This window comes from Callithrix jacchus, chromosome 19 (assembly GCF_049354715.1).
Source record: "Callithrix jacchus isolate 240 chromosome 19, calJac240_pri, whole genome shotgun sequence".
In the NCBI taxonomy this organism is placed as follows: Eukaryota; Metazoa; Chordata; class Mammalia; order Primates; family Cebidae; genus Callithrix; species Callithrix jacchus.
This window is the reverse complement of record NC_133520.1, coordinates 35,572,791-35,598,521: the sequence shown is the minus strand read 5'-3', so window position 1 is coordinate 35,598,521 and position 25,731 is coordinate 35,572,791. Positions and strand designations below refer to the sequence as shown.

The following is a 25,731-nucleotide window of genomic DNA, read 5'->3' as shown; positions in this document are numbered from 1 at the left end:
GTGGCTGACCTGGAGGGACTGAGGGGGTCTGGGATCCAGAGAACCTGGTCTAGGCTGCCCGATTGACTTTCACTGCATGCTCACAGCTTCCTTGGCCAAGTTTGCCACCACCTGTGCAGTCCCTGGGGGCTTGGAAGGAAAAGTAGGGCCATGGGGAAGCAGCCACGTCTGGACCAGGGATGGGAAGAGACAGCATTTGTCTGCTTAGAGAAAAATAGGAAGCTTCACCTGGGAGAATAAAGGTACATTCCTTGCAAGGAATTTTAAAGTTCGTGCAGCATAATTTCATTTGACTGAACAAGTTTATAGAATATCCATATACCGACTATGATGGGGGGAAACAAATCATGGTCCTGCAAGTCACAAGAAGACAGGAGGAGAGAAATTAACCAGCGCTATCCCAGCCTGGAAGGGGCTATCTGGGGAGGAAATGGTCTCTACATTAAGGGAATTCAAGCAGAGGCTAGAAGACAGCCAGATCCAGAAGAGATTTCTGCATAGAGCAGAAAGATATCATAGCTGATAGCTGAGGTCCCCACCCACTCTAAATCCTCAATGTTTGAGTCTCTCTCTTTGCTGCTCAGTAAATTCAAATTCAGTGGAGGAAAAGGCTCTGTTATGAAGTGGAGTGTCAAGTCCATATGATTGAATTCCAAAGTAAATAGAGTTGGTTCTCATACCTTCAGGCCATGGCAGTCTCCTCTGAGCAGGGTGCCTGGAAGGCAAGGCTGGGATTAGCTCCTCTGGAGTTAGAATTCTCCTAATCATGTTAAAATTAACACTCCCTCTACAAGCAGGGGCAGACCCCTCTGAACTGAGATTTGGTCAATTCTCTGCTTGCACAGCTCTAACTTCTAATCATTGTCATAAACAGGATGGAAGCAGCTGCTCGCTCCAGTCTATTATCAGCTTGGTTGGAGACAGAGAAATTTAAATGACAGTAAGATGCTTAGCAAAGAAACGAAAGTCAGTGTTAAAAATAAAGAAAACAAGACAGCTTGTTTCATCGAAATAGAAGGGTTATTAAACAGCCCTGAATTAATCAGTGATCTGCCACTGTCGGGAATTGAAGAGCAGCAGGGCCAGGGCTGAGAGCTGGAAGGAGATGGGTAAGGAAGAGGAGTCTGCGCTAGGTAGGAGCCTCCTGCATGCTTGGGCTGGCTGCAGGGACTGCAGAGGTCTTCAGAGGGGTTGCTGGTGGCTAGCATTCTTGCCCACAATAAAGGGTAGCTGGGGAGAGGGAGACTGGCACAGTGGTCGCTCCCTACAGATTTGTGTTTTTGCATCTTTTCCATCTGCCACCACCTGTGTAAGCCCCTGGGACCATGTCCAGGCCTCAGCCCCTCCCCAGCCCTCCTTCTCACCTGCCAGAACTGGGCAAGAGCCAAATGGCATTCAGTGGATGGCCAGCAGCTCCCAGCCCAAGGCCTTTTCCTTTCCAGGTTCACAGGGGGTCCCCAAGAATTCAACTGAGTCACAACTCCTTAGACCCCACCTCCATTCGCAAAGAGTAGCAACAGGATATCCCCAACTATGGGCAGAGTCTTGCTTATGTGCAGGCAGAGAGTGTCCTCTTGAGTAAGTGATCTCTTCCAACATATAGATGCCGAGTTGGTGGCACCTGCAACGTGAGGCAGCAGAGAAGCAAAGTGACATGTTTAATTCTAGGACCCCCCCCCACAAGTCCAAGTCCCACTTTCACATCTGGTGCCTTTGCCAAAATATTCAACCTCGAAGATACCTAAGTCCTCTCACCTGTAAACTGGCAATGCAGATGCTGCTCTCAAGTTCACGGGCTTGAGGAAAGGGCACATTAGTGAGATGATTCATATGAAATTTTTAGGAAACTATAAAATCACTGCACAAATGCTTGTTCATATTACACTGGGGTCCTTTGCAGATTCAGAGCCAAACATCAGAAGAAATCTTTTCCAGAGGGCATGGAATGCATCTGGGAGGGGAGCAGACAGACGTGCTCACACCTTCGAGGGGGTGTGGAGGGAGGGCGGGTGGCCCGGCACATCTGCGCGCACATGTGCCTTCATCTGGCGTGGGACATGTTGGATCTTGAGTCAATCACTCCAGGAGCATTTTCTTTGCTCCTTGACCTCCACATTCTTTCTCCTAACCCCTCCTCCCGCTTCCCTCCTGGGTCCCTCCTGGCTGTTTACCCTTTTCCCCTGCTTCTCTCTCACACCCCATTCATCATCCACAGCCAGATTCTCACTCAGGGAGCTCTTTTCATCTCCTGCCCCAGGTCCTTCCTCCCAGGCCTGCCATTCCCACCCTGCTCCCCATCAGCACATTCTTCTCCCTGTCTCAGCCTCTCTGAAAACTGTGCCCTTCACTCTCCCTCACTGTGGGCTGAGGGATCCGAGAGGTCCGGGGCTGGACTGATAGGGCCTCAAGGATCTCAAATGTCTATTTCCTGTGCTCCCTCACCAAGGGGCTGATACCACTCTAGGTGCTTAAGGGTCCTCCAGGCCAAGGCCTGTACATCTTGGCACAGAAAAGGCCTTTAAGTGGTCAGATCTCTGTCTGGAGTCCCAGCCGCCCCCTAGTTTCCACGTGTCCCTTTAATCCAGCTCCATGGCACTCCCCTTGCTTGGTGTGTGTGAGTGTGAGCGTGCCAGTTAGGAGAAGCTGCCTGACAGCTAAGGATCTCTTCTGCAAGCGCTGAGAGTCTCACACAAAGAAAGAAAAATAATAGAAACTGCAGGTGGGAAGATACAGGGTGGGGACACAGCCTACTTAAGAATCTTCCTCCTGAAAAGGAGTTAGAGCCTTTTTATTGGAAGGCTGGCTGTTGGTTCAGAAAGGCACTAGAGTGAAAGAGAGGCAGGGAAAGACAAAGAAGGAAGAGGAACTTCATTCTGTGTATCAAGGCGGACCTATGTGGGAAAGGTCCAGAGAATGCAAGGCCTCAGCCTAGCAAGCTGGTATCTCAGCATCTCCTCCTCCTCCTCAGGACCAGTTTTCTGATTTCCTCCTCTACACCCTTCTGTGCTGCCACAGGTGCCTGGTCAAACCAGCAAGAGCAACACAAGTGGTCCTAAATCACCTCAGGGCTGTGAGAGGAGGGTTGGCCTGGACGTCATGGGACCACCGAGAGAACTGGTAGGATTGGCTACTCAAGAGCTCAGGTCATCATGGGGAGAAGGTGGGACCAGCAGCACTCAGTCTGTTTCTTCCAAGAGAACTGGATCTCGGGAGGCGGGCACTGCGTCACACTTTCTGCTACACAATGGTCACTGCTCTCTCGAGCTGAAACAGAACCCTCAGAGTTTGTCACCATCGTACAAGGCAGCCAAAGAGATGATGTCCTTGCACAGTGTTTCTCCAAAAGCAGAAAGAAACATGAGTAACTAGTGTTTACTCAGCGCTCTAGAGTTTACAAAACAATTTCATGTCCATTATCCCATTGATTCTCACCACAACCCTGTGAGGTGTCATTTTACAGCTGAGGAAAGTGAGGCTCCAAAAGGTTTAATAACGTGTTCAAGGTCACCTAACTCATAAGTGGTAGAATGAGACTTGAGCCCAGGTCTGTCTCCAAAGGCCAAGGTCTTTTCTCTGCACCATCCAGCACTATGAGTCTGACCTCCTTGTTGAAGACCCTGTTCTGAAAACTTACAAGGGGACTTCCCTGACCACCAATCCCACTCTGTTGGAATTTGTCATTTTTTATTATTATATGCCCTTTTTTTTTTGTCAGTCTTGCTCTGTCACCAGGCTAGAGTGCAGTGGCACAATCTTGGCTCACTGTAACCTCTGCCTCCCACGTTGAAGCAATTCCCCTGCCTCAGCCTCCGGAGTAGCTGGGACTACAGGCATGTGCCACCACACCCAGCTGTATATATATATATTTCTTTTGTATTTTAGTAGACATGGGGTTTCACCATGTTGGCCAGGATGGTCTTGATCTCCTGATCTTGTGATCTGCCTACCTTGGCCTCCCAAAGTGCTGGGATTACAGGCGTGAGCCACCACGCCCAGCCTATTATATGCTTTTTATGTGGTCCGTGATGTTATATGGTTAGTGGCTCTGGAGATCTCTTGCAAAGACTTTTCCTGCACAAGTCTTGGCTATACATTCTTCAAAGACAGAGCTGGTATCTTCCCATTCTTCTCCATCTTTCTTCCCATCTCACCCATCTAACCTCACCCAGTGGGCTCAAGACGAATAATAGTCAGAATTCTTCCCAAATGGTTCACCTCCTTCTTCACTACCTCCTAAAGATCAGTCATGAGAGATCTCTGAGCCAAGCGTATTAGTGCAAATCATTTCTCGAGGCAGCCTAGCAGGGACAGTGTCTGCTGAGGAAAAGCAAATGAGCAGCTGGGCCCTTTCTCTCGCTGCTCTGGACAATTCAGGCTGAGCACGATATTGAGTGAAAGTTATCATGCTAGCCCATCACAGATACCAAGACGCATGAAATACTGTTCCTGCCTCCAAAGAGCCTCTAATTCAATGGGGAGCCGGGAAACAGTCACATAAAGAAGACAGTCAATGCTGCAATGTAGTGTGTGCTACAATCAGTATGTGCTCAAACCAGCAGTTTTTAATTGACTTTGGAGGAGAGAAAGGAGATTGGAGGTGGAGAGGGCTTAGGGGGTTTATGAGGCACTGAAGGATGGGCTGGGTATGGATAGGCAAAGAAGGAAGTGGAAACAAGCATTCCAGGGCAGGGTGTTTTGGGGACTCAACAGACCAACCAGTTTGTTGGGAGCGGAGTCACTCTGGGAGAGGCGGACAGTGAGGTTGGAGAAAGACAGAAGAGCCAGCTGGGGAAGGACTTGAACTTGGGTGCTTAGCAGTGCTGAGTCTATCTGGGCAACAGCAAGGGGCCATAGAAGGTATTTCCATAGGTGAATTTCATACCTTGGCCATGTGCCTGGCAAAGTTAGGCAATGAGTCTGAGGCACAAGAAATGAGGCAGCACGAGACAACTTGCAGGAGATGGGTGGCTGGATCTTGGCTGCCAATGGCTTTCACCAGGGTCTGTCTCAGGAAGGCCTGGATGGTGACAATGTGACTGTGTTACAAGCATTATTTTCAGGGAGGCAGCACAGGGATTCCCGGTGAAGAGCCTCGCCCTTTAGGGGACCCTAACTTCTGGAAGAGAGCAGTACTAAACACTGCACATCATCTGGCACTAATGGCCACTCTCCCTGAGATGGAGATGATACATCAGGGATTGGGAATGATCCTTGTCCCTAGAGCAATTCAGTTGCCGGCCACGTGAGGCCACTGAAGGTAGAAAGGAAGGTCTGCAAAAGAAAGCGGGAAGTTCTCTCACCTGGGTCTCCTGGGAGCCATTAACATTTTTCTTCAAGAAGAAAAAGATGTGGACGGCTTCAAAGGAGAGTAAGTGGGATTTTAGGGTCAGTTCGCGGACTGAGAGTTGAGATGAATGCCTGGTGCTTTGTTCTGGTTTTTTCTTACTCCCTCCTTTGTTCCTCCTTTTCCCTCCCGCTAGTGTAAATTAAAGCAGTGTCATTATTTTTTGAAAACATTGTGTTTAATGGCAGCATAATATGCCATTAGATGGAGTAATTGTAATTTATTTAACCATTTAGTTGAGCACTTTTTAAGCTTGCTCTCCTGCCCCATCTCAACGTCGATGAGTCCCTGGCTCTCGCTCGTACAGTGAAGATAGGATGAGAGACATTTCCAGACGCTTCGGAAAGATCATTTGGAATTGCTCTGAAAGGTGGCTGCCAAGCTAGCAAGCCTCTTGCCACAAAACAGCTCTGGATTCCACCTGGTGCTTGATACCCACTGCTCCTGTGTGCCCCATCCCAGCACTGCCTGGTTACCAAAATAAAGGGTCAGCTCAGGGTAGACATAAATGAAACTGTGGAGCCTCAAGTTTTGACCTTTAAAATAAAGTACTTGCCAAGTCTTACTTAACATTCTGGTGAGTTCTCCCAGACCAGTGATACGAAGATTTGACTGAAAAATACGTCTTAAAAATCTAGGCAGTGTAGAAGAACAGGGAACACATGGGCCTCAGAGATCTTGGCTTCCCAGCTGATCCTTGTTAAGTTAGGCTTCCTGAGACTCCATCGCTTCATCTTTGAAATGGGGATCGTCCTGCTCATCTTGCAAGGTAATCACATAACTATGGGTAGCATATACGGGGCGTCTAGCCTAGCACCATGTAGCAGGTAGTTAATAAATAATAATAATAATAGTAGTAGCTATTCTTCATTGTTTTTTTCTAGAAAACAAATGAGAGTTGCTATTAATTTGCTACTCATGTGGCCATTAGAGTATGAGGTGTGCTAATATGAATCTTGACTTGGCTTAGCAAAGCCATATGCCTACTCTTACTGCCTTTTCCTGCCTTTGGAAGGAGCCTGAGAATTCCTTTTTCTGTCCTTTATTCCCATAATATCTACCAGAAAAGCAACTCAACAGATAAGATGGTTTAAATAGGGTCCTGTTAGAATCACGGAAGAGGCAGCGTGACCTTTCTCGGACTCCCTTAGCACAGAAGGCAGGAGTGCTCCCAAGGCCTGCTTCTCACAGCGTCAGACCCCTGCTAATTTGGAGAAATTCTTTCTGACCCAGTGGGAAGGTGGCCATGGCAAAGCAGGGCTCCTTCCTGACCCTCCCTCAAAGGGGGTTGAAGAGGACAGAGCCTAAGGAAGGGGGAGCAGGGGTCGGGGGAGCAGGGAAGGCAGCTGCTTGAAATTGATTGCTCTTGTAGTTTAGTTTATACCATGCGGCTCTCTCAGCTCTGCCCGGGTGGCGACCTTTAGATAATAAAGGGAATTCTGGGAGATTTCTGACAGGCCCATGACATATGGGGCAGGTCTGCAGGGTCAGGCGGTGTATCTGTCTGCTCCCGGCCCCAGGGTAATGAATCCTGTTTTGACTTTGCAAAGCCAGCTCAGCCAGTGCCCTAGAAAGAAACAGAGCCCCCACCAGCCCCTCAGATGAGTGCACATCTTGGGACCCTTCATAATTCAGGATACAGCTCCAAACTTTTATAGCCTGTGAGTGGAGAGGGCAAACACTGCATGTTTTGCTAAGGCCCTGGGAGAGCTGGTGCGGTTTCCAGGGCTCTATCAGAGCCTACTGGGAGACCTGGGAAAAAAAAACAACAGAAATCTCTCCCTGACATGAAAAGCAGTGGTCCCAGGACAGGGCCTGTGCCTGAAGGAGGAGCCAGGGTGGGAGTTGGGGAGATCTCTACTTGGGTCTGGCAAGTGGCAGATTTACTCTTCTGGGCCGGAGATGCAAAAAAAAAAAAAAAAAAAAAAAGGTCGGAGGGTGGCGGGGGGTGGCAGGGGGTAGGGTCCACTCTGCAGGAAAAGCAGAAATCAGCACATCCTAATTCTCATCTTCAAGCTGTCAGGGGCAGAGCAAATGAGTTCTCTGGGCTACTGTTTTCTGCTGGGTGAAGGCAGCAGGAGTGAGGCGCTCCTGAGGGTTGAAAGCCGCCCATCTCTGCAAATGTGCGTGTGCATGCACACCACACCCCTCATCTTAAAAGAACAATTTCTGAACCAAGAAGTTTGAGTGCCTTTCTCCTCCCTGCTGTCTTGGTTTGCCAGGGTTGCCGTAACAAAGTATCACACACCAGGTGGCTTAAACAACAGAAATTTTTTTCTCCAAGTTTTGAAACGGGAGGTCCAAGATGAGGATGCCTGCAGGGTTGCTCCCTTCTGATGGCTGGGAGGGAAGGAGCTGTTCCAGATCTCTTTTCTGAGCTTGTAGATGGTCAGAGGAGGATGCGGGTGTTTCTCTTCACATCACCTGGCCTCTGTGGGTGTCTGTCTCAGTTTCCACTTTTCCCCTTTTTTATAAGGACACTAGTCATACTGAACTAGAGCCTGCCCTCATGACCTCATCTGAACCTGACTACCTCTACAGAGACCCTGTCTCAGGGATGGGCATCATGGCTCACACCTGTAATCCCAGCACTTTGGGAGGCTGAGGCTAGGGGATCACTTGAACCCAGGAGTTCAAGATCAGCCTGGCCAGCATGGTAAACCCCATCTCTAACAAAAAAATGTCAAAATTAGCCAGGCATACGAGTGTGCCTGTGGTCCCACAGAACCCTGTGGTTCCTGAGGCTGATGTGGGAGGATCACTTGAGCCCAGGAGATGGAGTTTGCCCGGACCTGAGATGGAACTACTGCACTCCAGCCTGGGAGACAGAGCAAGACCCTGTCTCAAAAAAACGAAACAACAACAACAAAAAACAATAATCACAAAAGACACCATCTCAAATAAGAACACATTCTGAGGTACTCAGGGTTACGCTTCAACACAGGAATTTTCAGGGGACACAATTCAGCCTTTAACTCTATCTTCCCCTTTCTTGCCAATACCCAACCCCTGCACTTGTGCCGTTACCCTGCCTCTGTCCACCATTGCAGAGACGGAGGGTCCCTCACTGTCACGCATGTATATGGGATCCAAGGGCCTTGTCCAAAGCTGAGAGCCGCACACAGCTCCCCTCTCACAGCCCCTGCTGCCTCACCAGCTGGAGTATGAGTTCTTTCCTCGTTACTGATCGGGACTGTGAGAGCCTCCCCAAATTTCCATCTCTTACTCCTTGGCTATTACAGCGTGGATGTAGTTTATCCCACCTGTGAAGGGAAGCACATATCTGAGGACAAGCAGGAGGTCCACCTTCTCACAGTGACAGAGGGTGACTGGGTAGAAATCGTCACCCAAATTTGTCTTAATATCTCCTGGAGAGGCCTCAGTATCATCTGGGTCACCTTCACAGAGAAGGCTGCCAAGGGTGCATGCAGACAGAGGCCTGTTTTCCTCCCCTCTCTCCTTCCACCTTCCTTCTTCTCCACTCTGGGGCAAGGTGTAGCCACTCAGCTTCACATAACTGCACAGAGTCTAGGGAAAAAATGACATTCGATTAATGAAGCAAACGCAGCTTGTACAGAAGTGACATCTAAATTGTTCCTTTGGTCCCGTTATTTTCCGTAGGAAATTCTTTCTCTCCTCACCCCCCTCCCCTTTTCTCTTTAAATCGCGTGCATAAAATACGCTAATAACAATCTTCGGTGTCTGTGCATGAGTGACAGCTGAAATAAGAAAAAGACTAATCGTACCTCCTGCAGCCCTGTCACATGGAGATTAAATGAGTCTCTCTCCCCACCCCCTATCTGCTCTGCACCCCCTGGCCCCCACTCTCTCCTCTCTCTCTCTTGGTTCTCAATGAGAATCATGGGCATTTGAATAATAATATTATAGACACCATCAGGGTGACAGTGGGGAAAAAATCAGCTCAAACCCATGATTATTCCTTCACTCTAATAATTATTTAAATACCAGATAACTCCTTTCACTCTAATTGAGGCCTTTCAGCTGTCGGCATTACCCGGGGCTTTCGTGTTCGCCCTCTCGCTCACCTTGTGCTACCCAACGTGCCTGGACTACCTCTGAGGTCGGTGTTAGACAGAGCAACACGCAGAATCTTGCACGTACAGCTGCACAAGGACTATGAAGACAGGTCCTTCAGTAGCATTCCACCCACAAGGACGAGGTGGGGCCGCAGACTCTCACGTTTAGACATTTTATTCTCACAGAAATCTTAAACCAAAAGGAGCCTTCTCAGATCATTAGGACCAATCCCCTGCCTCTAGGTAAACTTATTCCTAGGCAGCTTCCAGGAAAATTCAATATCAGAAAATTTCAGAATCTTTCATTGGCAAGATGCTCTGGTGATCCTCTCTAGATAGAATGTACCCTTAGTATCTAACTTTAGTCCCTTCTGCTGCAGTTCTAACTCTTTGGGAAGAAGAAAATTTCTGTGCATAGACTAAATCTGACCTGTCCATGGGGTTGTGGCACTGGGACACCATAGCCCCCAAGTTACAGTGTGGGCGATGGTCCTGAGTGTGACATTTGCCTGGGCCTGCCTGAGCCTGGAGGATAACAGAGGCAATTATTCTCTCCAGCAGGGAAGGGAGCCATTCGGACATGTGTCTTTCATTCATTCTGCCCCTTAATCCACCTCTCTTTGAATCTGCCCTGAGGATTACATCCCTGTCCAGGTCCAGTGCCACACTCACTTCTGCATATCATGGGACCACCATCAAAGGCAACTACTTCTTTCCCCAAAATAGGACAGCATGAAGTCAAAACATAACCAACTCCCAGGACCCTTCCCCCTACAACAGAGGAAGCTCCAGACTTTCTGTTATGAGGTCTGGGTTCAGATCGCAGCCTGTTTCTGACTCATTTTGAATCGCCCTGGTCAATTTCTTTCCTTTCTATGGGCTATGGTGTCTTTCATATTAAAAGAAAAAACATAGTGGGTTGGAATCTTATAATCTCCCTCAGCATTTATCCAGAGTTCCCACTTTAAAGGCACTACTCATTAGAAGGAAGAGCTGAAGAAGACGGACTTCTCTCTACCATGGGAAAGGAAAAGTTAAGGGACTCCCAAGAACAGCTGGTAATTTCCCTGACTTCACAGCCCTCATTTTCATGCTCATCTTTTCTCTGCCTGGCTCCTCAGGGTGTGTGAGGCACCTAGCAGGTGCAGTAGTAATAGTAGACACCCTTTGCTATTATTTTTATGAAAACTATTAGCTCCAGGATGCTGGAGGTGATGACGATGTCGATGACAGTCTTGTTAAGAATGCAGTTAGTGGCGATGGTGGAGCTACAGATGGACCCAGGGTATGCCAGCTACCAACGTGAACTTTGACTCATTTGGTGAAACCGTATTTTGAATCTAAATTCACTTTCCCACCAGCTCCTTTTTCTATAAGAGGAAACCAAGTGGAAGCATAATCATGTGCACTCAGATCTCCTGAAAAGCACAAGAGGAGAGGGTAGCAGGGAGGAGGGAATCCTCACTCAGCTGAACTGGAAATGCCTGATTGTCATTTCTTTCCTGCTTTGCCACTGACGCCCACCGCAGCTGATCAGGAAGGTATCAGATGCCTTCATTTGCTGTCACTGACACCTGCCTCCTGAATCCTGATTGGGGAGATGGTGTCATCAGGCCCTCCACATAAAATATTTAGTGGCATCTGCTTCCCAAAGAGGCAAGTGTGGCCTCTCCTCAGTATCAGGAATGCTCCGAGTTACATATCCTGGGGGACTCTGTTGTTTAGGCAAGAGTCCCGGAGTAGCATCAGGGGAGACTTGGAGTGGAGAGAGGGAAACTGGTAGAACAGAGACTAGGCAAGTTTCAGCTCTTGAGAAGCATGTGACTTCATGCACTAAACAGAGAGGGATGTGACAGAAAGAAGAAAGCATCATTATTAAGAGAAAACTCCTGAGGTTGACACTGACAGAAAATTGGGGCTAAGAGGAAGTGCTTGTACGTTTGCAAAGTCATAGGCATGTATGTTTACCAGCTTCTACCAAACTTAGGATGGGAAATTCATTCTAAGACAGATGATGGGATGGATGGAGGTGAGGAGCTGGAACTGATGACAAATGAGTTGCTAATAACAAAGGCTCATGTATCTTGAACACTGAAGATGGCCAGAAACTGTTCTAAGTGCTTTATATGTATTAACTGATTTCATTGTAATAATGCTATGATGTAACTACTAGTACTAAACCTGTTTTATATAGACAGTGAGATAGCATCATAAAATGGCTAAGTCCCTTGACCAAGTATACACAGCTATAGGCTCTGTCAAGCACCTGAGTTCAGAGTTCATGCATTTAACTGTTACATCACACTGCCTCTCAGCAGAGGCGCAAAGGTGGGCTCCCTTCCACCTTACTCAGAATGCTGATAGGAGGCCTGATCTTTGCCCACTGAGCTCTGCTTGGAACAGCTATTTAGTCACATCAATTTAGCATAGAAAGATGAAGGTTCTCAATGTGCCCTTGAAGTCAGCTGTCTTTAAGGAGGCCACACTCCCCAGGTAGGGTGCAAACCTCCCCTCACTGCAGGAGACTGTGCCTCCTCTTGAGGCCAGTGTCCAATGACAGCTGCTCCCAGGTGGGTGGTCCCCAAGCCCTCTCAGATGAATTCACTTGGCTGGTTACCAGGAGCAGCCTGTCCCGAAGCAGATGCTGCTTGAGGGTGAGAGAAAAACAATCCAGCTGGAGTGGACTGTTTAAAACTTCTGGCCTGAAAAAATAAAAATAAAATAAAAAATAAAAAACTCCTGGCCTAATCAGCCTCTCCAGGTTGGAGAGAAAAACCTCCATTGATATTGGAATCACAGATTCTAGGAACTGAAGGAACAAAGCTTCAAGGTAGCATTTTATCTGAAAGAATAAATCTTATAGATTGACTAATTGAAATGCCTTTTGTTTTAAGATCAAGTAACAGGCTCATGGAAACGCCAGACTGGTCTAAAGTGAGTAACACTACAATTCTTGAGTCATGCAGGCAGAATTTGAACCCAGGGATCCTGAGCCTCCCACCCTTCTTCCTGCCCTGTGACCTCATGCCTCTAGACATCAGGACAGTTTTCTCATTCACTGTCTAACTCTCAGGATCCTGCATCTCCACCAGCCTTCCTGCAGTCTGTGGAGAGGCTATATTGGGACTTGTGCAGTAGTATGACAGAGAAGATCACTGTGGATCTATTTCTTTCCCTTTGCCATATGCTTCCCAGACTGAGCTCTGTCACCAGGTAAGGGAGGGCTAGGGATCAAAGGCCCAACCACAATATTCATCTCATTGTGGGTGGGAAAGGAAGAATATAAGCAAAAAGAGAAGTCAAGAACTGTGGCAGGAATTCTGAAATACCATCTCCTATTGAGTCTTCAAAGATAATAGGCCGCAGTGGCTCACACCTGTAATCCCAACACTTTGGGAGGCTGAGGCAGATGAATCACAAGGTCAGGAGATGGAGACCAGCATGGCCAACATGGTGAAACCCCATCTCTACTAAAAATACCAAAAATACCAAAAAAAAAAAAGACAGGTATGGTGGCTCACACCTGTAATCCCACCACTTCGGGAGCCTGAGGCAGGTGGATCATGAGGTCAGGAGTTCAAGACCAGCCTGACCCACATGGTGAAACCCTATCTCTACTAAAATTACAAAAATTAGCCAGGCGTGGTGGCACATGCCTATAATCCCAGCTACTCAGGAGGCTGAGGCAAGAGAATCGCTTGAATCCAGGAGGCGGAGGTTGCAGTGGGCCAAGATTGCACCATTGCACTCTAGCCTGGTCAACAGAGCAAGACTCCATCTTAAAAAAAAAGAGATAATAACAAAAACTAACATAAGTTAAGTGCTCACTGTGTCCCCGCAACTGTGATCAGAGGTTGGTCTCTACATTGTCTCATTTACTGTCCTGACAACTTGATAGGTAGATACTATAGCTATTCATATAATACCAGAAAGGGGCACGAGACTCAACTTGCCCCAAATCCCAAATTTGTTCCCAAATTCTGCCTAACAATAGCAAAAGCCACTCACTATTCAAATGTGTCTTGGGGAGGTGAGGTGGCTGATCTTAACCTCAGATCAGGTCCTTTGATGTTCTCTCTGCTACCAGAACCCCCTTCTTCCACTCTTGACTCCTCGAGAAGGAACTGTTCTCCACCTGGAGCCCAACGAGCTTTTCTTCCCGGAGACAGGGCCATGCAGAGAATGGCCTCTTGCAATTCCGCATCCAGCTGGAGAATTTAAGGATTCTGTTATTTCCTTTCCACAGCTCCTCTTCAGGAATTCACGTCCTGCTACCGGCCTCAGGACATAGCTAAAAATAACCCCTGGTTTCCAAACTGAAAGCTCTGTCTGTTGGGAGGCTTTGCCGGTGTGCGCGTGGGGCCGGAAGGGCTGTGTCAGGGTAGCTGAGGTCAGCCTGAGTCTCATGCCACTGTTGCCTTCCTCTTTCCAAGGAAGCCCAGAGCCTCATGAGTCACTCCAAAGACCCCAGGGAGTGAGGCTGGAGGAAGGAGTCAGGTGGGACCTGCTGTGGCACCATGGTGGCTACCAAGCTAAGTAGGCAAAACTGAGGAACAGGAAGGGTCATTCCTAAAGAAACTCTAGGGGACTCCCTAAGGGGTGTCTGTTCTAATTAAAACCCAAACCAGCAAGACTGGGGAGTTAAGGGGGACAGATAGGCCTCTCCTAAGCTGCCTTGGAGCAAATTCTCTGTCCCCTGGGTTTTTCCATCCCTGCCACCTTATGCGCCCAGAGTTTTGTCTGGACTTGCCTGAGAAGATGCCAGGTGATCTGTCCAACTGAGAAGAGATTTCCCTGCAGAACAGCTCACTGCCTTCTTCTGGTGCCTAAGTCACCACCCACGGTCCCTCTCCATATGTCAGGACAGTACTGTGATAGTGATGGGACAGGTCTTGCTCTCTGACCTCCAGTTCCTGCCCCTTGCCCAGCCTGCCCCTGGCTATAGGCTATCCTCAGGAGCCCCACCTTGCCCCTCTGGGCAGCTTCCTTGGAACAGGGAAGAGTGAGCACCAAGGCTCTGGAAGCGGAGGAGCCTTAAAGCCTGGGAGTCAGGAGGCAGGGGAAAGAGTAGAGGAGTCAGGGCTAGAGACTGGGCTTTGAGCATGGTCCACTGAGGTCCACGGGTGATTTATCGATGCTGAAACAGTCAGAAGGCCCCAGCAGTACCTGAAATGAGACTAAACCTCACTCACCACCCTCTGCTGCTCCCCACATTTTCCCAAACCCAGTACCTCTGCCCGAGGTGGCTGAAGCTGGACTCAGCCAGTCAGTACCCCCTAGCAAGAAGACTGGTTCTCTGTGTGTCCTGGCTCCCAGTGCACTCCCTGCAGAGAGGCAGAGGTTGAAGCAATTTCCCCAGGATCTGGCTGCCTGACAGCAGCTGGGCATCCACATTGAGAAGGATGGGGGATTGCAGGAGATCTGCTTATCCCCCAAGGGCTTTTCTGGCTCTGGAATGGCATATGTGGGAATCCCAGTCTTGTTGGCTACAACATGTTTCTCTTTCCTAAAAAATTGTAACAGCTAGTGATCAGGGGTTTTTCTTGCTGGAGAAGAAAGGGCTGAGGGCAGAGAGGGGCAATCTCACTCAGGGTGACCAGCTCCTCGCCTCTGTGGGTAACAGAGCATAAGAAGGTAAAGAGATGCAGCGGAGTGAGGTGATGGGAGTCTGAAATAGGAAGGAATTTTGTGTGCAATGTCAGACTCTGGGAGCAGTTGACCTAGAGAGCCTGGGGGAGGGCCTGCCTGATAAGCTTTCAATAAACAGGAGCAATTTCCACTGGACTGGGATAAGACGAGCCTGTTGAGTGGGGAAGACTGGCTTAGTCCTGACATTGGATTGACTGGCTGGGTAAACTTCAACAGCTTTTTAACCTCTCTGAGAGATGAAAACGATGGCTTAAGAGGCCAGAAATAGAGATGCTTTGTAAAGTTAAAAAAAAGAAAAGTAAGTATTTTACAGCATAAAGGCGAGAGATCAAAATAGATAACAGGATTCCCTGTACATTCCTAAGAGGGAGAAAGTATGTTAAAAATAGAAAACCCGAAGTTCAGAAGGAACAGACTCACAGCGCTAAGCCGGCATGGGGAGCCTGGGTCAGGCCAGCCTCTTCCCTCCTCCTGGAACGTATTTTTGGTCTGACCATCCTGCCTTGTGTTTTGCAGAACCATGTGAGGGCCAACCCGGGAAGGCGGAGTAGATGAGCACACGCGGGAGCCGTCTCCTCACCGCCGCCCCACTCAGCATGGAACAGAGGCGGCCCTGGCCACGGGGCCCAGAGGTGGACAGCCGCTCTGTGGTCCTGCTGTCAGTGGTCTGGGTGCTACTGGCCCCCCCGGCAGCCGGCATGCCTCAGTTCAGCACCTTCCACTCTGAGAACCGTGACTGGACCTTCAACCACCTGACAGTCCATCGAGGGACAGGGGCTGTCTACGTGGGGGCCATCAACCGGGTCTATAAGCTGACGGGCAACCTGACCATCCAGGTGGCTCATAAGACAGGGCCAGAAGAGGACAACAAGTCTTGTTACCCGCCCCTCATCGTGCAGCCCTGCAGTGAAGTGCTCACCCTCACCAACAATGTCAACAAGCTGCTCATCATTGACTACTCTGAGAACCGCCTGCTGGCCTGCGGGAGCCTCTACCAGGGGGTCTGCAAGCTGCTGCGGCTGGACGACCTCTTCATCCTGGTGGAGCCGTCCCACAAGAAGGAGCACTACCTGTCCAGCGTCAACAAGACGGGCACCATGTATGGGGTGATCGTGCGCTCCGAGGGTGAGGACGGCAAGCTCTTCATCGGCACGGCCGTGGACGGGAAGCAGGATTACTTCCCAACCCTGTCCAGCCGGAAGCTGCCCCGAGACCCTGAGTCCTCAGCCATGCTGGACTATGAGCTCCACAGCGATTTTGTCTCCTCTCTCATCAAGATCCCTTCAGACACCCTGGCCCTGGTCTCCCACTTTGACATCTTCTACATCTATGGCTTCGCCAGTGGAAGCTTTGTCTACTTTCTTACTGTCCAGCCCGAGACCCCCGAGGGCGTGGCCATCAACTCCGCTGGAGACCTCTTCTACACCTCCCGCATCGTGCGGCTCTGCAAGGATGACCCCAAGTTCCACTCGTACGTGTCCCTGCCCTTCGGCTGCACCCGGGCTGGGGTGGAATACCGCCTCCTGCAGGCTGCTTACCTGGCCAAGCCTGGGGACTCACTGGCCCAGGCTTTCAATATCAGCAGCCAGGATGATGTACTCTTCGCCATCTTTTCCAAAGGGCAGAAGCAGTATCACCACCCGCCTGACGACTCTGCCCTGTGTGCCTTCCCCATCCGGGCTATCAACTTGCAGATCAAGGAGCGCTTGCAGTCCTGCTACCAGGGCGAGGGCAACCTGGAACTCAACTGGCTGCTGGGGAAGGATGTCCAGTGCACCAAGGCGGTAAGGAGGCACACACCTCACCCCGATCCTGCTCTATGACACAGGTTCCAACTTTCCTGTCCATGACCTCAGGCACACCTGCTCCCAGACCACCACGGGCCTGAAATGAAAGAGGTTTTTAGGACTCAGGTTATCAGGTGGTAACCAATAGTGCAGGGTCTTAACATACACCAGATACTTGGTACACGTGTGTTGATTCATTATCATTTCAAATATATGTATTGAGTGTCTACATCATATTAGGTGATATTGTAAATGCTACAGGCTTCAGCGGTGAATCCTGCAGGCCTACACAGCTTGCTGCCCTTGTGGAGAATACATGCTACTGGGGTGAGACAAATGAACATATAAAATATGTAGTTTGCTAAATGGTGATAATTGCTATCGAGAAAAATAAACAGGGAAGGGGGAGAGGCAGTAGCTGAGAGGACTGACTCACTGAGAAAGTGGTGTCTGAGCAAAGACTGGGGATGGGAAGAATGGGAGCCATGCAGGTATCTAGAGAAAGTATTCAAGAGAGACAAAGAGCGAGGAGAACGTGCAAAGAATTCAGGGCATGCCTGGGGCGTCTGGGGACAATAAGGAGGCCACTGCAGCCAGATCAAAGTATGCGAGAGAAAGAGTAGGCAGAGATAGGGTCCATCAGAAGTAATGGGGACCAGGTCATGTACACACAGAACTGTAAGCCACTGTGGTTCCCAGTCAGGGGCTCAAGTGGGCATCAGAAATGACAGTCAGAGGGGAGGGAAGAAAGTCTAGCTTGACCAATTGATGGAAAACGGAAGAAGAATCAGGAGTGTGGGCAAAGGCAAAAGAGGAGGGGAAGAGAAGCTCAGAATCTCTGCTGAGGACTGCAGAGACAAGAAACTCAGTGGCAAGCACTGCCCTGTCAGAGGCTTATGGTGCTGCCATCAAAGTATTCATGATCTACTCATCCTTCCATCATTCATCCAACCACCCATTCATCTATCTATCCACCCATCACTCCTCCATCCATTCCCTTCCTTCCTCCTTTCATTCTTCTATCCATCTACCCCTCCCTCCTCCTTCCCTCTCTCTCCATGCATCTCTCCATCCATCCATCCATCCATTTACCCATCCCTCCATTCACCTGTCCCTGCTCCTTCCCTTCATTGTTTTCTCCATCCCTCCATCCATCCCTCTATATACACTCATCCCTCTTTTTCCTTCCCTTAATCTGTGCCTCTGTATCTTTATCTATCCATCATCCTTTTGTCCACCTAGCTCTCCATCTATCCATGCATCCCTCTTTTTTTTTTTTTTTTGAGACAGAGTCTTGCTCTGTCGCCTAGGCTGGAATGCAGTGGCACAATCTGGGCTCACTGCAACCTCTGCCTCCTGGATTCAAGCAGTTCTCCTGACTCAGCCTCCTGAGTATCTGGGATCACAGGTGCCTGCCACTACTCCTGACTCTGTTTTGTATTTTTAGTAGAGACGGGGTTTCACCATGTTGGCCAGGCTTGTCTCGAACTCCTGACCATGTGATCTGCCCGCCTCGGCCTCCCAAAGTGCTGGGATTACAGGTCATCCCTCTCTTTATTCATCTACCATCATCCATCTACCCATCCCTCCATTCATTTACAAATAGTATTGGAGATCTTCTGAGTGCCCGAAGCTGTTCTAGGCCCTGGGGATGCAAACATAAAAAGACACTCACACCTATAAAGCACTTTGGGAGGCTGAGGCGGGCAGATTGCTTGAGCTCAGGAGTTTGAGTCCAGCCTGAGCAACATGATAAAATTCCATCTCTACAAAAAAATAAAAAAATTAGCTGGGTGTGGTGGTGTGCACCTGTAGTCCCAGCTACTCTGGAGGCCTGAGCATGGGAGATGGAAGTTGTAGTGAGCAGAGATTACATTTATATACTACTATACTCCAGCCTGGGTGACAGAGTGAGACCCTGTCTCAGAAAAGAAAAAAAAAAAAGACACAATCACTACTCTCACAGATCTTATAATCTAGTGAGAGAGAAACATCTGACATCTGGCAATATAATGTAGCAGTAAGAGTTTGAGCTTCTGAGACAAAAGCCAGGATTCAGATTCCATCTGTGTTTCTTCCTGGCTTCTTCAGAAGCAGCTTATCATCTCTATCTTCTCATCTGTGAGATGGGAATAATAATGCTTAGCTCATGGGATGATCAGATGAGATAATACAGGGAGAGGTGAGCACCGTGCCTGGAAATGTTAGGTTGACCATGATGAGTTAGCAGGGAGCGTGACAAAGGAAAAGTAAGTTTCTTGTACACAGTGCTGAGGGCTCTGGATCTGTAGCCTAGAAAAATTACATGAGACCAAGGGGCCCATATGGCCATCTTCTGAGTACTCTAAATTGAGGTGCCTGCCATCACCAAGCCTGGCCAACATGGTGAAACCCCGTCCCTACTAAAAATACAAAACAGAGCCAGGAGTAGTGGCAGGCACCTGTGATCCCAGATACTCAGGAGGCTGAGTCAGGAGAATTGCTTGAATCCAGGAGGCAGAGGTTGCAGTGACCAAACACCAGTACCTGAAGCGAGAAAACATCCTCTCAAAGCTCCGTTTCTACTCCTGTCATTTGCATGGTGTCGTGGTTAAGGCTTTGAAGTAAAACGGACGGGATTAAAAATCAGTCCTAGCACTTACTCCTTGTGTGACTTTGGGCAAGTTATGTACCTGGTCCGAGCTGTAATTTTTTCATCTTTAAAACAGAGATAATATTATCTTCTTTTCATGGTGATTATGAGGATCGAATGGAAAATTTATGTAGAGTGCTTAGCACAATACCTGGAACATAATAAGCATTCAATAAATAGGCAGCTATGATTATTAACATTAATCACAGTAATAAAAAGCCAGGTATTTTCTTAGTTACCTGCTTTTGTAAGATGAGGAAGCTGGACTAGAGAGTCTCTAATTTTTTTTTTTTTTTTTTTTTTTTAGCAGCAAAACTCTATGGCCACTGGCTCTAACCAATGGGGAGAAGTGGGGAGGAGTTGTAACCCTCTGTAAAGGTTAAACCCTTGCGGCGTCCAGCCTAGTTCCCATAACCCAGAGGGGGCCTTGTCAGTAGGAAACTGCTGATTCCTGCCTGCTTCTGAGCCAGAGGAAAGAGGAAGATGACACTCTTCTCTGCTCCAGCACAGAGAGACAAGCCTGGGCTAGTTACAAAAGGACAGCAAAGGCACCAGGAGAGAGGTGACAGTGAGTGGCGCCAGGACCTCAGAGTGGGGAGCCCCTTGCCTCCCCGCCTTCAGCACCACATCCTTCTGGTGCAGGGGACTGCAAGAAGAATGGCCCCTTAAAGATCCTGACAGTCCAAAGGACCAAGACCTAGGGATCCAGAGACATTTTGGTGGACTTAAACGAGAATAAGGATAAATGAAAGATGCCGAGGTCCCAGAGCTTGATTTTAACATGACTCTGGAATAACATGGAACTCTCAGGGCGAAAGTTTGAGCTATGATCCCAGAAAAGGGAGGAAGAAGGGAGCTGTCACTCATTGACTAGCAGCTATGTCCTAAAGGCTAAGCTTGGCCATTTAAGTGTTATCTCACTTGCTCTTCACAATGACCCCATAAAGCAAGAGTGATCATCCCCATTTTACAGATAAAAAAACAAAGACTCACAAAAACTAAGCAAGTTGCTCAGATCTCCACAGCCGTAGTGGTAAAGCAGAGATTTGAATTTAGTTCCCCTGTATTACCTCTTAGTCCAAGCTCTTTCTATGTCTGTTTCCAAGAAAAGCCATACACCAAGCTCTCGCCATTTGAGCAAAAGTAAAGGTACATCAGGTGTCTGGGAATATCTGACAATATATTTAAAAAGAAACGGAGGAGGTTTCGGCTGCGAACAAATCTTTTTTTTTTTTTTTTTTTTTTGTAGTTCTGGAGACTTTAGAACCAATAAGATGGTAGCAAAATCCAGGATTACCAGGTTTTTGCTTCTGTTGTCATTTCTCAAAAGCTGGCTTGGGCTATGCCTGTGCTCAGACTCTGTGGCCTTACCAGCCCTGCAGAAAGTGGGAAATAAATGGAGGCCATGAAATTAAGGACCTTTAGAGCTCAAAGGAAGGTTGACAATTACCTGGTCCAATACTTTTACCTTACAGATGAGAAAACTGAAGCTGAGACAGGGTACATGACATATCAAGGTCACACAGCTGATTTCAGCAGAGAAAGGACTAAAAGGTGGATTGCTTTTGTCTTAACCAGGGCAGTTGCTGCCTATGGTGTAGGGATGAGATGAGGAAAATAAGTACAAAATGTAAAATATGTAGCTAATAACTCTGACCCACCTTTCTGGGGAGATAGAATTCCTGTGGTTGGCTCCGGTGATGTGCTGGTAAATATTAAATAACTGGCTCTATGTAGGCAGTGGAGGGAGAGGGAAGCTCTGGTTTTTAGCCTCTGCCAATTGCCATGGTGTAAATACTCCTATCATGACTGATTTCAAGCATCATGGGATGCCACTGAATGCACAGTTATCTCCTGTGAGCTGGCTTCAGCATACCACAGTTTCACTCCCTTCCTGAGAAACCCGTTCCTTCTGCTCTTTGGGGCTCCATCTTATCCTGGATTCAAAAGTCATCTAAACCTAAAAATGTGTTTCCTTTCCTGAAGAATATATACACACCAGTGTGGTACCATCATTCCTACCAGTAGCAGAAGCAGCAGCTCTCTGCAAAACACTATGGAGCCACAAAAACTGAGCCTCTGCTTCCTTTGGGACTGAGAAGACGAAGGGAAGTCCCTGGTTTTTTTTGTTTTTAAATCACATGCCATAACTTATAAACCAATTATTCCAAAGAAATTAGGCTGTCAACGAGTGATGATGTGTCAGCCTGCTCTTCCCTGGTGAGGTTGAGAGGAGGAGGCTGAAGGGAACAGGGGCAGTCTGCTCTACTGCTTTCTATGATTCCTAGACAGCCATTTCCTTCCTCCTCTGGGATGCCTTTGCAGACCCAGAAGGAACAGCTGCCACAGGATGCAGGGCTCTTTCTGGCCCAGAGCCTGAAGCCTTTGCCACAGGATTCCACATCGTGCCATTAACTGGGGCATGTCAGAGCACCCATTCTGGCTCAGCCCCATGCTGGGTACTGTGTACAGAATGCAAACCCCTCAGCAGCCTCTGCCTCAGGAAGCATTGCAGTCTTTGTCTTTCATTCTCTCTTAGATGAGAGACCTAAGGTCTTTCTTGAGATATTAGAAATCATCAATTTATCATTCCCTTTAACAGCCCTACAAGAGGACCCTACTGGTCCAGTTTTCATAGCCAGTTAGTGGCAGAACAGGGGATAGGATAAAGATCTTCCTACTTTCTGCCCAGCAATTTTTTTTTTTCACTTGCTCAAGGTGATCTTCTTTCAGACGTGCTCCAGTCTCTCCTGACAGATACATTATGGAGCCACACCACCACTCTCCTCAAAGGCTGGAATACGAAGGACACCACCTCCGGAATTCTCTCATAGTTCTATTTACCCAAACATTGCTGAAGATCTGTAATGCACGAGAGTGGAGACAGTTGGACAACTTAACACAAATCCTTTGCAGACATTCTTTCATTTGTTCCTTCACAATTCTATCAGAAAGGTGGGCAGTTGTTATTCCAAAGGAAGAAACTGAGACATATGTAGATAAACTTTTCTAAAGTATATGGTACTGTCCAGTATTATTACGACACTTATCTCTTTCCAGTATGTTAGATAGTAGGAAGCTAGAATTCCCATGGTGACATGGTGGTGAATATTTAACAACAGGGTAGTTGAATGGCCTAAAATCTCTTGAGCCCAAAGGGAGACCCCACAGCCCAAGAAACAAACAAGAAATCCTCTTAGGGCTGGTGGAAATCTTGTGATGTTGCCTTTAAGCTGATTATCCACTGAAGAAACTCTTTTTTTTTTTTCTTTTGAGACGGAGTTTCGCTCTTGTTACCCAGGCTGGAGTGCGATGCCGCAATCTCGGCTCGCCACAACCTCCGCCTCCTGGGTTCAGGCAATTCTCCTGCCTCAGCCTCCTGAGTAGCTGAGATTACAGGCACGTGCCACCATGCCCAGCTAATTTTTTTGTGTTTTTAGTAGGACGGGATTTCACAATGTTGACCAGGATGGTCTCGATCTCTTGACTTTGTGATCCACCCACCTTGGCCTCCCAAAGTGCTGGGATTACAGGCCTGAGCCACCGCGACCGGCCAGAAACTCTTGTCTGAAATAGAAAGATCCCCACAGAATGCTATGGTCCTGAGGGACCTTAAAATAAATAGAAAATGAGTTCAGGCAATTAGCTTTACAAATTGACCCTGGTTCTCCCGGCCGAAAGGTAGAGGCAGGTGACTCCAGGTGAGTGGAAGGTTGTTGCCTGTTCTTTCGTCTGGCTTCATAAGAACCAATATGGAATTTGTGGGTGAGCTGGCTAGGAGTTTTTGTCTGCAGCATGTGTTAGGGCCCTGAAATCCCATGTCTGCCCCTCTGAGGCCTGGTGTCTTAAGGCTGGAAGTTGGGGATATGGGTTGCATAGAGACTCCACCATGCCTCCACTGTTACTCACCCCAGTTCCTTCCCCTTCCCTCCAGCCGGTTCCCATTGATGATAACTTCTGTGGACTGGACATCAACCAGCCGCTTGGAGGCTCAACTCCAGTGGAGGGCCTGACCCTGTACACCACCAGCCGGGACCGCATGACCTCAGTGGCCTCCTACGTTTACAATGGCTACAGCGTGGTTTTTGTGGGGACTAAGAGTGGCAAGCTGAAAAAGGTAAGAGTCTATGAGCTCAGATGCCTCAATGCTATTCAGCTTCTCAGCAGAGAATCTCTCTTAGAAGGTAGCTGTTGGTGGAGATTTAACTACAGGCAACTTTTTATTTTGGTGGGGAATGAAGGTGAAATGTGGAGGTAAGAAGGGGCCAGCTTTGCGACTTCTCTTCTAGCTACTTCCTCCAGCCATTGGTCATTGGGTATGTAAAGGATGCAAGCATATATCAATATTTTCCAAACTTGAAGAAGGTATATCTGCAAAAGGGGAAAAAAAATTGCTCTTCCTTCCCAAATCAAGTAAAACTAAGTTTTTGATGATGTACATGATACATCTCCAACATCGCAGATCCCTCCCTAGGACCTGCAAAGTCGATCGTACTGGTCTTTGTTGAATCCAGAGTTGGTTGAAGCAGATTACTGGTCCCCGTTCTAAGACCTGGGCAAACGGTGGGTGCTGCTCTCTGATGGCATACATGCCTGAAGCAGAGTCCATTCCCCTGTCTTTCCTCTTCCTGCAATCACAGACTCTTCCCTTCCCAGCTCCCCACCTAGATGTGAGCTGCCAGGCAGAAGTACACATTTTACCTTGTGCCTCCCTGGGCACTTCTGCCAGCTGGAGGGCACAGGCTGTCTGGGGCTGGCAGCATGGGAGGCCTCTTGTGAGGCAGGCTGAAGCCAACAGCTTGTACCTGCTTGTCTAGTGCCTAGGGTGCAGAGAGGAAGCATAGTCTGGTTCATTATGTGGGATTATAGCAGCCACATTCTTTCCGGTCTCAGCTAATCCCCTTTTCCCAAGCGCACCCTCCCACCACCTTTCCCTGGTCCCAGCACCTGTGGATCAAGGAACACGCAAGACCTCACTGCGTCTCACCCTTTGATGCTGACATCACCCTGGAGCTCTTTCCTCCTAATCCATTTAGACCCTTGGGAGGGATGTTGTTTGGGAATGTGGAAGAAGGGTAACCTGGAGTGAGCCCGAGGAAGAATTTCCATGTTCTGCTTGTTCTGAATGACTGCCAAAGGAGGTGAGAAGAACTGGCCAGGGTTCACCTGGCAGTGCTAAACTCTCCAGGCTTCTTTTGGTTCTCATGATACCAAAGCCATTTAACCATTTCCTTGCTCACTGTGGAGGTGCCTACATGTTCCTCTTCTGTGCCCTTCACTCTGCCTGAGACTAGGGACCTTAGCTTGGCTTTTCAGCACATGGGAGAGAGAAAGAATGTGGTCCTTGCATTTTCTGTTCTAAAATGGGAAGGGAAGGAGTTGGTCTGTGAAATTCTGCTAAGATTTAAAAGTGGCTTCTGGCTGGGTGTGGTAGCTCACCCCTGTAATCTCAGCATTTTGGGAGGCTGACGCAGCCAGATCACCTGAGGTTAGGAGTTTGAGACCAGCCTGGCCAACATGGTGAAACTCCATCTCTACCAAAAATTCCCACTCCCACCCCCGCAAAAAAATTAGCCGGACACAGTGGTGCATGCCTGTAGTCCCAGCTACTTGGGAGGCTGAGGCTGGAGAATCGCTTGAACCTGGGAGGCAGAGGTTGCAGTGAGCCAGGATCACACCACTGCACTCCAGCTTGGGTGACAGAGAGAGACTTTGTCTCAAAAAATAAAATAAAAAATAAAAATAAATAAAAGTGGCTTCTACCAGGAAGCAGTTCGGCTTGGACCCCTGAGGCTGGCTACTTCCCTGCTCAGCCAGGACCACCACATCCAGTCAGGGAAATTGTGCCTGGCCGAGGAGGATCAGGCTAAAGGTCTAGTGGGAGTTGAAATCCAGCCTGTGCTCTCCCTGTCTCATCATGTACCCTGTGGTATAGACACCTGCCCGGTGGGACTCCTCTAAGTCATCTCCCCATAGGGACCACCTTTTCCTAGATGACACACAGGCTCTCTAAGGGCCAGCAGAAGCCACACACACTGGTGACAGCACCTTTCCCCACCTTCAGTCACTGTCCCAGGTCATGTGCGCCACTCTGTCTCCTTGATTCTCTTAAAAGTGCTATGAAAGGTAGGGGTCATGCTTTACGGACTGTTCTCTTTTCCCCTCTTAATCCCTTCACCAAGTGTTCACTCATGGGATAGGCCTCAGAACTGCTGTGAAAAATAGAACCATTCTTTAAGAAACTTTAGAGATCACCTGCCCCAATACTCTCATTATTTGACC

The 25,731-nt window shown here is 48.4% G+C and overlaps 1 protein-coding gene across 1 annotated transcript in view; it reads left to right on the top strand.

The window, feature by feature from the left end:
* The window catches only part of PLXNA2 (plexin A2), a 223,882-nt gene that overhangs the window by 10,578 nt on the left and 187,573 nt on the right, over positions 1–25,731 (top strand). Inside the window, exons 2-3 of the mRNA XM_035280804.3 lie at positions 15,547–16,814; positions 23,384–23,566. Of these exons, the coding sequence (XP_035136695.1) occupies positions 15,582–16,814; positions 23,384–23,566 (1,416 nt within the window). The 5' untranslated portion in view covers positions 15,547–15,581. The remainder of the gene's footprint in view (positions 1–15,546; positions 16,815–23,383; positions 23,567–25,731) is intronic.